Source organism: Agelaius phoeniceus, chromosome 1 (assembly GCF_051311805.1).
Source record: "Agelaius phoeniceus isolate bAgePho1 chromosome 1, bAgePho1.hap1, whole genome shotgun sequence".
Classification (NCBI taxonomy): Eukaryota; Metazoa; Chordata; class Aves; order Passeriformes; family Icteridae; genus Agelaius; species Agelaius phoeniceus.
The window spans coordinates 45,063-58,572 of NC_135265.1; the positions used below are offsets into that span (position 1 = coordinate 45,063).

At 45.6% G+C, this 13,510-nt stretch overlaps 1 protein-coding gene across 6 annotated transcripts in view; it reads right to left on the reverse strand.

Moving 5' to 3' along the window:
* SMARCD3 (SWI/SNF related BAF chromatin remodeling complex subunit D3) overlaps nt 1-13,510 on the reverse strand; it is a 75,215-nt gene that overhangs the window by 29,053 nt on the left and 32,652 nt on the right. For all 6 annotated transcript variants that reach the window (XM_077176320.1, XM_077176338.1, XM_077176276.1 and 3 more), the window contains 2 exons: nt 9,986-10,197; nt 6,901-6,943 (listed from right to left, as the gene is read on the reverse strand). In XM_077176320.1, coding sequence (XP_077032435.1) covers nt 6,901-6,943; nt 9,986-10,188 — 246 coding nt within the window. In that variant the 5' untranslated portion in view covers nt 10,189-10,197. The remainder of the gene's footprint in view (nt 1-6,900; nt 6,944-9,985; nt 10,198-13,510) is intronic.

Here is a 13,510-nt window from a genome sequence, read left to right on the forward strand (position 1 = left end):
CCCAGAGTGCCGAGCCCAGGCCAGGCAGGGCAGCAGGGCTGGGCAGAGGGACCCTGACAGGCTGCACAGACAGGACAGCACCTCAGCACAGTGAAGGTGGGCACAGGAAAAGCTCTGCTCCTGGCGTGGAGTCACACCGGGCAGGGGGACAGGTGGGCATCGCTGGGGTACAAAACAGACTGGCAGGAGAGGAGCTGGGGGCCCTGAGGGACAGACAACAAGGGCAGAAGGACTCTGAGGGGTAAGGCAGCCATAGCAAAGGTCAGCTGCAAAAGGGGCTGCATTAGCACAGGTTTTGCCATCGAGCCCAGGAAAGAGGCTCTTCCCTCCTACTCCACGCTGGAGAAACTGGATCTGGACCGGTGGGCACAGGAGCACAAAGATGTGACATCTTGGAGCAAGGCCTGCAGAGGACGGTGGGGGCTGGAGCACAGACCTGCCAGGAGAGGCTGCAAGAGCTTCTCCAGCCTGGAGAAGAAAAGGGGAAAGGAGATTTCCCGGGAGAGTGCGATGGCCATGGGGACTGGTGAAGCACAGACAGGGCCAGCCTCCCCTTGGAGGTGCGTGAGATTAGGGTGAGAGGCAACAGAAACTTGCTGCAGCATGGGCAATTCACTCCCTATAAGGAATTGGTTTGTAAAAAAAACCTCTGACAGAACAAACAAAACACATTATGGTATTAAAACCTTGGAACAGGCTGCCAAGAAATGCTCTGGAGTGTTCATCCTTGGCTGGAGGTATTCAGAACCCGTCTGGACAAGGTCCTGAGCAAGCTGATGTAATTTGAACCTGTTTTATACAGCAGCTGGCCAGCAAATCTTTCACTGGTCCTATTGTTGTGCACCTCCAGGATCCCAGAAAAAGCTCAGTAAATAAAATTGGATCTATTTCAGGCAGGAACAACTGGAGCTGCATTCTTCACTGCTTAAGCAGGACAAACAAAACAGTTTCAGTAATCTTGATTTTTTAAAAAAAAATCACTAATTAACAGAGATTTGGCAGTGTCTTGAGAATTAGGCTACCCGAGAACTTCTGTCTTTGAGACAGGTAACAAAATCCAAAACCTCTTCCTCCCCCAAGTTTGACAAGCTCAATTTGATCCTTAGCCTTTTTTACTACCTACGGCAGATGGACATAACCCACACATTTCACATGTATTGCTGAGAACCAGAATTTTTATCTTAAGTGGCAGTGACTGAAGTCTGACTTGGCAGATACTGGACAGTTTCCCTGCTGAGAAACTTTAGACTATAGCTTATTGACAAAAGTGTCTCTACCACTGAGGCTTCTATGGTCAAAGAAAGACAGTTAGGGGCTGACATTCCTTATAAATAACAACTGTACCACCCTACAACCCCTAAGAGAGAGTGGTTTGAGGAGGATTTCTGACTGACTACTACAGGGCTGGTAACACAGTCCAGTAAAACGGCAAAAGCAGTCCATGTTCTTGGTCTTCCTCTCTTAGGACCTGGCAAGCCATTGCTGTTGCTAGGTCCCCTCAGAGGCATCCCTCAGGCTGAACAAGGCCAGTTGTCTCAGTCTTTCCTCATGTGCTGATCAAGGCATTCAATCAACCTGACAATCATCTGCTGACCTCAGTCCAGTTTGCCAATGTTTTTCTTGAATTCAGGATCCTAAAACTAGACACAGTGCTCTAGCACTGAGCTAACGAGTACGGAGCAAAGAAGGGTAATCAAGTCCTTCAATCTCTTGGCTATGCTCCCGGCCACAGAGCTCTGGATACGGTTAGTCATCTTTGCTGACAACACATACACCTGCTCACACTCAGCTCCCTGTCCACCAGTGCCTGCAGGGCCTTTCCAGAAGTGCTGCTCCTCAGCCAGGTAGCCCTCTTCTTTCTCAAGGAAGAACATTTGACTTAGTTCACTTTCACAAAGTTCTTGTTGGTTCATTCCTCCAGCACGTCCATAAGCATATCAACTGGTTTCCCCACACAGAGATTGGTGTCATCTGTAGATTTTATAAGCAAGCATGGCACTGCCTCCTCCAGTGGCAAGGATGCTGGACTGGACAGCTGCTGTGACACATCCCTGCAGCACTCTGAGCAACCATTAGCCACCTTCTCAGCCTCATCATCCACCCACATGGCTATCAGCCCGTTTAGACCAAAATGTCCCAACCCGAATACAAGACTATTATGTATGAGAGAGTGGCCATGGAAGGACATTGGCCAGTTCTCTCAGCTCCCTCAGATGTAGTCTGTTGGATATCATGGAGTTGTACAGGTCAAGTTTCCTCAACTAATCCCTGGCCTTATCCCTGTCCAGTGTCTCCTGTTCATCTTGGATGTGTTCACTGATCACAGGGCATAGGAGGCATCATTAGTGCAGACTGAACAAAGAAGGCTTTGAGTGCTTCAGACTTATTGTGTCTGTCATCACTGGATCACCCAGCCCACTCAGCATGGAGCACGCATTGAACTTGGTCAGCCTTTAGGGCAAGAGTAGAAACTTTTCTTGTCCTTGATGTCCCTTGAAGATCTTAGCTACAGCTGAGCTTTGACTTTGCTGATACCATTCCCTGCAATGCCCAGGCAATTGTTCTAAACTCCTCCTTTGTAACCTTGTCCCTGCTTCACTTCTTGTACATTGCCTTTTGACTTTGGGACCGCCACTGTGATTACCTAATTCTGGGCTCCTCATAAATCTGCTCATTTTCCTGCATTTAAAGCAGGCTGCTTTAAAGATCCTTAAAGACCTCCCAGATTCCTTGAGACATTTTGCCCCTCAGAGCTGCTTCTCAAGGAATCACACCTACCAGTCCCCTGAATAAGGCAAACTCTGCTTCTCTAAAGTCCAGGGTTTGTACTTGACTACTCTCCTTCCTCATCCCTGGCAAGATCTTTAATTTCTTTATTTCACAGTTGCTATATCTAAGGCTACCACTGATTATCACGCTCCTAACTTCTTCGTGCACGAAAGAATGGCAGATCCAGGTGTTCCTCACCTCTGGTTGGCTCAGATGGAGAAAGAGGTGGACAACAGCCATGCAGTGACCAACCCACAGCAGGACAGCTATTATGGCATGGGATCTGTGCAGAGAATTCCACATGGTGGTCAGTGAACAGCAGCAGCAAAAATTGACTAAATATTGTGTAAAGGAAAATGAAGTAGAGAAGATGAAAAGGAGAGGACAGGTGTACAAAACCCTGTCAGCACAGCCAGACAAAAAGTCCTCAAGAATTTGGGTCTGAGTGAGAAGAACAGCAGCCAATACTAAGAGACAAGCATGCCACAGAAGGGGGGGCAGTTTGCTGTTTCAAAGTTGAACTCCACTCTGCAAGTTCAACAGGAAAAGCAGAGATGGGCACAGCTACGGAGCCAGAATGGTTTTCAGCTGAGATTCTTGCATCAGAACGGGTAGGCAAGGAAGCCAAGAAAAACCAGAATGGTGGATCACGTTCACATCTCCCTGGGAAAAAACGTAATGACTCAATACTAAGAGAAAATAAGACTGACCCGAAGTAATGAGGAGGCAAGGCCTGGAGAAAGAGGTACAATCTGAGGTGCAGTCATGTGTCCCTACAGACAGTTTGTGGTCTGAGGCTGAAATTGAGGCACAACTGTGAAACCTGGGTCACAAAGGTAACATCAGTTCCAGAGATTTAGGAACTGATTAACTGATAACTTCATTAGCCATGAATGAAGATGCCTGTGAACTTCTCCAAAACTGAATGAGGATTTCAGCGACAGCCAAGTGTGAACAAGGGAAAGATCCAGAAGCGAGGAAAATAGGGCAGGAAAGAGCCTGCTGGACAGAACTAGAGTCAATGTTAAATACTCTATAAAAAAATTCTAAGCCTTTTTATGTTACAGTATGTCAATGTGAGCGTAACCAAAGTCCTTGTGTTAAAACTGCATTTTAGACAAAATATACGCTGTCAATAGAATCAACTTGCATTTAAGTAAGGCATTTGACATACAGTCATAAAGACATACACTCCTAAAGACTGAAAAATGGGGGTTGGAGCAAGACCTGGCGTAGGAAAAAAGTGTTCTTGTACAAAAAAGGGAGAAGTATGCCAAGAAAACTTAGTAATGCTAAATTTGGGTGTCACTGTCTTTGCAAGGAAGAGGACAGTACAGAGAATGTAAGGAAGCTCAGAACTGTATAATGGAGATGGGATCATATATAGCATTACAACACACAGGATCATGCCTCAGAGTCTAAATCCTGCTCTAATATGGGAATTCATCAGTTGCATATGACAGAAAGCAGAAATACTTGTATTAGCCAACTACAGAATGACCAGAGGCTGTGTCAATGTGGAAAGGCCAAAAAAAACCAAAAAAAACCCAAAAAACCCCACAAAGAAAAACAAACAAACAACCAACAACAACAACAAAAACCCAAAAAGCACAGCAATCCCATTTTGTAGTGCTATTTCCAATAGAGCTAAAAATGCAGGAGCAGCATTCAAGCATGGTGAATATTGGCAATCTGTAATACTATGTATAGTTCTGGTTTCTTGAGAGGTAGATTTAAAGAGGTTTGAAAGACATTAATCTAACCAGGATCAGGGAAAACAAATGACTAAGAGGATTTCAAGAGAGGAGCCTCTCTAACTTGGCAAACTGAAAGTACTTCCCTTGCCAAGCCTAGCAAAACAAAAAAAACCCCAAGCTGCCAGATCAAAAGTATATTTCAGGTAAGGAACCTAACTAGTCTTGAAGTGGCTTCCAAGACAGAGGGAACCAGACTGGAAGTGCCAGGATGTCCCATGCAGTTCCCTAATCCAAACTTCCTACTTGCAAAGTTTGCTGGGCTGAATTTTTCATACAATTATATTCCTGCAAAATTAAATCCTTCTCAAATAGTTGACCTGGAGTGGCTCAGTGAACCTCTGCAGCCAGCAAAATGCTCCGGGACTATGGCACAGGCTTGATCAGAGAGCCTGGAAATCCAACAGGAGGTTACCTGTGCCAACTGCTGAGTCATTATCGCAGCGAGGAATAGTGAGAACCCACCTCCTTTCCACTACAACATAAGATCATTTTCAAGAATCAAATGTATTTAATGTCTTCCCCTCTTCCCTTCAAAGTTCCCAGAAAACATAAACAAGAGTCTGCAAAAAATCTGTGGGTAACAGATGCTGACTGGCTGGAAAACATTCCAGAGGTAGTTCCAGAAAGCTGGAACTGTTTTACCCATGTTTCACATGCATTCCACAGCCACCAGCGCACACCTTCCACTTGACAGGACAATGATGTGCACAGCATTTCTTCATCCCACGGATGGTGTAAGGGATTCCTGACACACTAACTGCTGCCTAAGAGGGTACCTTAACCCAGACAGAGGTCACATCATTGATACCACTACTGCAGCTGCATTCATAAAAACTCCACTGCAGAGGAGACTTCTAGCAAATGCCTTATTACTCCATCAGTTAGAGCTATTGGCTGGCAGCAACAGAGATACTGAAAAGCAAGAATATTTGGTGACAGCATGGCTCTGAAAGCATTTGTAGAGATTTCTGGCACACCTATGTAAGGCTCTACCTATTAAAGAATTATCACGGACTTGGTAAACAGAGTCACTGATTTTCTGCTGGCAAAAAAGTTTGATTACCTCTTACACCTTTTAATCTTATAAAGGCAACACACAAAATAAAAACCGAAAATATAGACACTCCCACAACCAACCAACCCAAAACAAAACTAAAAGCATCTTGAAATGGACATTTATTTCTAGCAACAGCCTCACTGTTCAGGATGTATCATTGTCTGTGAAAACAGTTTGTGTGGGACAGACAAAACTGACAGTACAAGAAACTTAGCCTTCATTATAGAACAGGTACAGACCACCAGCAGAGCAGGAATGAGGCTTCAACAGAATTACCAGGGAGGCTGCAAGTCGTTCAAAGGTCTGGGTTTAATGGTAGCTAAGTCCTTTCAAGACAGCAACGTAAGAGATCTAATGGCTTACATATGAAAGGCTCTGCTTCCAGAAAGTGGCAGGAATAAAAAGAGAAGAAGCGATAGCATAGCATCAGGAGTACCAAACTGGGCTCACCTCTTTGGATGGCTGGTAGTAGACACCTGTGAACTGTCACAGAAGTGACTTGGGAGTGTGCCAGCAAGTTTGGGCTCACTTTAGCAGTGGAGCTTGAAAACTTGAAAAGGATATGGAGGAAAAGGACACACCTGTCCAAGGGATTCTGAGCCCAGAAAAAGCACCAGAAGTCAAAGCAACTTAGATTAGGATGTGACAAAGGTATGTATTTTGAAGCCTTTAGGGACCAAGCAGTTTCTTGTGAACTGTACTGAAGAGGATAAAGAAAAAGAAAAGTACGGGAATAACGAGAGAGGAGAGCAGAGAGAAATCCCAATGTTTAGAAAGGAAGTAGAAGATGCACTGAGGATCAAACATAGGCAGACACCAGAAGCCAGACATATCCCCAGGGATAAGAGAATTAGTAACTCTCCAGACAATACCGACCCCTCGGACTCTGTTGTTTACACAGGTTCACTTCAGCCCTATGGTGACACAACCATAAAAATCATAACCTGGCAGCTCCGCTGGGCCAGGAACCTGAGTCTGAGCCCAGCCCTGGAGGTACAGCACACTGTGGAGCAGGTTTTGGCCAGGCTCAGCAAGGAGCAGGAGCCGTGTGAGCCCCGAGGGCCGCGCTGGCAGCCCAGCGCCGCGGAGCCTCCAGCAAGCGGCAGTGCTGGCTCGGCTAACCCAGGCGCGAGGCCGCGCAGGCCGGGCTGCTCCGCTCCCAGCCCCCAGCCCAGCCTGCTCTCCACTTGCACCCACTGCCTACTTACTTTTTAATTAGATTTTTAAACAAAAAGTGAAAGAATTTTCTAAAATTCCTCTAATTACACTAAGATGCTGAACTGATTGTGAAGGGAATAGGAAATGAAAGCGACTCACCCTCTGAGGGAGAATTTTGTCAGCCATCTTCCTCCTCTTGGCACTGTACATTTTTTAAAGAAAAAAACACGTTACCATGGTGACAGATCTAGGAGTAACGAGGCCACCTGCTAAATTATCCTGACATCTCCACATGCTGGTGCACAGCTGTGCATGCATCAGCAAAAGGGTCTCACCCATGCTCAGGACCTTGTACCCCTTCTCTCAGCAGCCTGGGGAGGCAGTTAGGTAAGAACAAATCAGGGCTGTCTGTTATGCATCCTGGAAAGAAGTCTGTAAGTTCTTTGATCACAGCATCTTCTGTGGTGCAGGGCGGCAATATATGGCAGTGCATGTGCACACACTGCTCCTGGGTACAAACAAGCATGCAGAGGACAGTCTCACATGTGGCGTGCACAGACACACCTACACGTGTGCACATCTGAGTGGCTGAGAGCCTGCACATGGCACATCAACTTCTTCAAACAGACAACATGCATTTATTCCATCATGCCCAAAATTAAGTGCTGAAGAACACACATATATATGTGTGTATTTCATATGATGTATGAAAACACACACATACTCACACCCTTCCTTCATATGTACATACACACTTGTTTTACTTATCATATTTGCATGAGTGATGGATAAAGGTGGAAGACCTTACATTTCCACATTTCTTCATCTTTATGAACACAGAAGTGGGAAGATGTATGTGTACCTGCAGTGTGTATACATACTGTGTCCGTACCCATACACAAGCACATTTCTATAGCTATGCTTTTAAAAACACACCTGACTCGTGTACATAAACACAAATCTGTGTGTGCCTGAGAAATGCTGCTGTCGGGAAGACTGCCTTCAGATTCTAAGAATTGTTCATGCCCACCAAACTTGTCACCCAGCTTTCTCTAACAGGGACCAAGAGGGAATTCAGGTGCCATCTCTTTAACTTGTAAGGCCTTTATCTTAAGCAGGAGATTAATCACTCTGTCTGTGACAGACAAATGGGAGACAGCAAACCAGCTGCTGCCGCTCTGCCATGTCACAAGGACATCCCTCCTTTCCACACTGGAAGTCTGTCATCAGCTGTGTTTCCATGCATTGATGCGGCATGCTCTCTTCCTATGTTTGTTAATAATGAGCCAGGGCTGAAATACCAGATTCTTAAGAGTCTTCCCCATGCCCACATAAGCCAAGGCTGAGGAACTCTTTGTGCCTGGAGGTACAGCGGACATAAAATTCAGTTACACCCAACTTAATAGGTGAACAATGTCCCTTTTAGAAGTGTAGGAATAATGGGAATGGAATGTCACATGGTGTCAAACTCCAACACCTTCAACCACTCACAAAATGAAACCTGCACTGAAACACTTCACAGAATCTAGAAGTATGGGCTGAGCAACCCCCAGCCTCCCAAAGGGATTGGGATACCTGCAACAACCCCATAGGCTTGCAAATAAAAAGCAAGAAAAAAACAAAGCAACACCCTCCAAACAATTTGGATCTCAACCAGTTCTTCAATAATCTCTTACAGAAATGAGATTTTTGTCTCCACTGAAGAAAGGACAAGGGCAACTTTCTTGGCCCATGCTGAGAACCATGGAACTCATTTTACCCCCAGAATTGGACCCAAGGTGCCAGAAAAGTGTGCCTGAAAAACACATAATGGGAAACCACAGGGAGGTGGAAATGAAAAAAGGGAAAACGTTCAACACAATATCTGAAGGGAAGGCATGGCAGAAGAAACCGAGAAACTCTGAGTACCCAGGCAGCACTGGTGTGAACTGGGCTCAAGGCAGTAGAGATCACTGCTGGGTCTCAAACTAGAAACACTGAAGTTAAGAACAGGGGAGGGGAACTTTTTTCTGTGAGTCAGGCCACCAGCTTTTAGCAAATAGTGTCCTCTAATGCTCCCTGGAAACTAGTTAGTGACTAAACTTTACCTTAATTATCCAGCAGGGGCAATTTGTCAGGTTATATCCACCCTAGGACCTGAAGCATGGGCATTATTTTGTGGCATTATTTTGTGCAGTTTCTTGGAGAACCTCCTGGGAGGTGCTACAGAATGTGCATTTTGGCTGGTGCTGGGAAAGGTCTCCAAGAGGTACACGCACTGCTTGTGCTCACATGCTGCACTCACACACATTCCTTCTGTGTTCAACCTTTTCAATTGTAATGTATTAATACTCCCAAGATCAGTGTCCTTTCCAGATGCATCCCAGACACAAGCATTCCCAAATCTGGCTTGCTGATCCAAGGTATATAACCTGGACAGAGCAGGGCTCCTGGAGAACTGAGCTTAGAGAGTCATGTTTTACCTCCAGCTGGATTCCCTGACCCACCAGAACACTGCCTGAAGCTGTGTATACATCTATAATGATTCTGCAAAAGGCAGCCCACACAGATGACTGCACCCTATGTGCGTGTGGATCCCACTCAACACTCAAGACTGATGAGGTCTAATGTGCTGCAAAAAGAAATTAGTTAACCTATTTAAGACAGAATGTATTCAGCAATGTGCAAGGTGGGCATATTTCAAAAAGGAAGTTCCACACAGAAATCCCTCTAATTTTATGAAATTACTTCCAGTGCATATTTATTTACTTTATATGTAAAAACACTTGGGACAACTGCAAGTTTTATGACCACTCTTTTGAGTGACCATAGCACAAGCATTCACATGACAAACCAAAGTTTTTTCCACTTGTGTCATTTACAAGCTAGTAGGTTAGCCAGTCAGAAATCAGAGCAACTATACAGAACAGGCAACAAATAATACAATAATTGTACTATATTAGAAGAGAGCTGTTCATTAATTCTAAAGGCTAAACATACTCAACAAATTTATGGCCTGACACACCTGCAAAGTAAAAGCAGAATAACTACAAAACCAGACATTATTAAAGGTTGGTTTGTTGAAGACCATTCACAAACAAAAAAAAAGGTAAAATTTACTAATGTTTTTCCTGCTTAAAAAACTGTCAGTGCATATATCTTCTATTCTGTCTTATTTGTTCTTAAAAGTCTTATCTACTGCTAAACAGGTGCCATCTTTGTTTCCTCAAATTGTCCTCCTGTGTTTTCTTTCCAGAACACTCACCTCCTAGCTCGGTTCTGAGTAGCTTGCTGCTGCACTTGCTGCTGCACCTGCTGCTGCTGGACCTGCTGTGGTGCTGTGCGTTTTCTTGTTGTTTCCATCACAGTCTGGGGCATCCCGGGTCGCACCGAGGGGCTTCCGACATACGGGGGGCCTGGAGGACCCATGGGAGCCCCCTGATGGGGCATTCGAGCTCCTGATGGCATCCCAGGGCGCTGGAGGAAAAGCGAAACAGAAAGAAAAGCCCGTTTGGTTCCCCTTTCTGCAGCTGCCAAGACATTTGTACATTATTGTGCCACAGGCCCCAACAGATTCCCCATTCTGAGCGCCCTGATGAGCGCTGAGCAGCAATACAAAGCACACGCGCTCTGTGACTGGTGCATCGTAAGTATCAGGGACAGGTATTCAGGGATAAAGCACACAGGAAACACAGTACTAGGCTTGGGAAAACACTCAGTGCTCAGCAGCATACCCAGACCAGGTCACAGCTGAAAGCTCTACCTCCAGCCTGGATGGGAACAGCCCATGGCAGCAACACGCAGCTCACAGCAGTGCAGCTCACGTGCTGCTGCGAGCACACTCTGCTGCATGCGCTGCACTGCTGAGCAGTCCCACAGTGGTGCAGCTCACATGCTGCTCCAAGTACGCGCCGCTGCATGCGCTGCACTGCTGAGCAGTACCACAGTGGTGCAGCTCACATGCTGCTCCAAGTACGCGCCGCTGCATGCGCTGCACTGCTGAGCAGTACCACAGTGGTGCAGCTCACATGCTGCTCTGAGCACGCTCCTGCTGCATGCACTGCCCTGCTGAGCAGCACCACAGTGGTGAAGCTCACGTGCTGCTCCAAGCTGTGAGCACACTCTGCTGCATGCACTGCACTGCACTCAGAGCAGGCGGCTCTGAGCAGCGGCAGACAAACCAGCCCAGGCAAAGCACCAGGATAAACATTTCCCATTGAGAGCCTTCACTTCGCCTACACCAGAGAGCAGTGTAAGTTCATAACGCAACACGAATCCTTTATAAAAAAGGTCATGTCTCTGATCAAGCCTTTAAAATAAAATTTAAAAAAAAAGAAATGGATGTGGTAGTTTGTCAGCAGCCCCTGTAGGCATTCCAAAGCCCTGGCATTTATGCTGTCTTCTGCATGCTCTTGAGAGACACTGGGTCAAATCACAAGCTTAATGCTGCACAAGACACCCAGTAAATCCAATTCTGAATTCTAAAAGCTTATAGCCATCAAAGAAAGCCACCAGTAAAATAATGACTGCCTGTAAAATGCAATTCAAACCAGAGAGATGAGCTTAGTCTCATACTGAGAATTATCAATATATATATGTCCACATATATGCAAAAATGACAGACACACACTCTCTCTAGGCATTTGAACCAGGATGAAAATAAGAATAACCATACAGCAAAAGCCCTCTGAAAGCCAAGTCCCTCTACAACGTCTTTTAAGGAAACCAAGAGGCAATGGCATCCATTATGGATAAACAATTGGTTAAAGGATAGAAGTGAGGCAAAAGTGATTGGTTCTGAAAACAAAAGAAAGGCACATGTAAACTTCTACTGGGACATCTCCTTTTCAGGATATTTAAAACAACCTGGGGAAAAAAAAGAACCAAAAAAAGCCAGGAAAACCCAATGAAGTGAAGAAGTTTGTTGGTTATGCTAAGTTATTCATGTTGACAAGGACGAAGGCCAACTTCAAGAACTGCAGATGGACTTTATGAGACAGAATGAATGCTTAAAAGGAAGATGCAAATGTAGTTCAAGGCATATTGAACTGAATTACAAAAGGGGAAAAAACAATCCAAGAATCACAGACAAAGCAATGGGTCCTAAGCTGCTGTCCAGCAGAACCTTGTTTAAACAGACACTTCCAGAAAATATTGGTTCACCGGTTACTAGAGGTCAAAATAAATCATAAAGAAAAGAAATAAGAGTGGAGGGAACAGAGGATATCAGTGTGCCATGGCCATGGTGTGTCTACAAATGAAGGTCTGTGCGCAGCTCTGGCTCCTGCAGCTCTCCTTGTTTCAGCAGAGCAGAGCTGAAACAAGGACAATGAATGGCACAGAAATTCTGAGCATATGGAACTGCATCCAGGGAAGTAAAGGTAAATACATTGTGACTTTTCATCTGGAAAGAGGTGATCCAAGGTGATTTAAAGGGGCATTTGCCAGAGCTCTGCAGAACCATGTGTGGCCTGGGGAGGACAGTCAGGTATTGAGTGTTCACTGCCCCTGCCAGAATAGCAAACCCTAGCCACCAGCAGAGGGGTCAGGCTCACAGACCACTGGAGGGGTGAGTTTGTCACACTGTGGGTATCAGCCTGTGGAACCCTCTTCCAAAAGGGTGCTAACAACGTGGAAGACATACTTGGCTCAATAGCTGCAGCCTGCAAAAGCACTTGGGAGAAATATGCTCCTGGACTCCAAAATGAGGTGGATATGGGCACCCCTGAGGGTATGCAAGCCAGTCTGCTGGGGGTGGGAAGAAAATATTCAATGCACAGTCAACATATATCATTATTTTAAAAAGTTTATATCATCTTTATCTCATAATTTCTATGATTTCTAAATATTTATATGTGTATTATAATAAAAGATAGTTCTAAAAATAATTTGGACCCGCATCTCCAAATTGACCATCCAAATCCACTATAGCTCCCAAAGCCCCAGCTCAATGCCCTCCCTGATCAGCACAAGTCTGAGATATTCCTCATGCTTGTATCCATAAAGGAAATTGGAGAAAGGAGAGGAATGGATGATCAGCAAAGAACCAATATGGGCTATAACTGGCACAGACAGAGCAGCAAGGCAGGAGGGAGCAGAGTCACCAGCACAGGAATCTAAGCGGGTGAATTCAGCAAGTGTCCATATAAGAAAGCAATGGCAGGTGTGGCCATAGAGAGAGCAGCAGACAGACCAAACTGCAGCTTTGTGCAAAGCTCCAAATGCCTTCTGCCATGAGCCTGGAGCCCCAGGAACAGCTGGAGGAGAACAGGGCTCTCTGTTCCCGTGCATGAGCCCCAACCCTCTGACACAGGCAGTCAGTGGACAGAAATGGCCCAGAAAATGCTCCTCTCTTGAGCCTGCACTTAAGATGTGTCATCTGTCAAGCCACACATTGTGGCCTCCTTCCAGCAAAGGGCAGAGCACTGGGCCAGCTGCTGCCTGTCAGTCAGCTGGGGACAGCTGACAGTCACTCAGAAAAGCCCAGATCCTGAGCACAGCCATCTCACGGAGACTGACTGGCTACATGGACAAAACTGAAGGGCCACTTTGGTGCTGCTCTTAAGGACAACTCAGGGCTTGAAGAACAAGGTCAGCAAGCCAAATCTACTCTCAGTCTTGGTCTTATGTTTTTGAACTTCCTTCAGTTCCTTCGTTAAGCACTAAAATAGAGACAGAGAAAGGACAAACATGAGAAAAGAGAGGCAGCTCTAGCAAAAGAATATTCAATCTCATCCCTTGACCGCCTCATTCCTTTGCCTGTTCTCATGTTCCTATCTCTGAAATCACT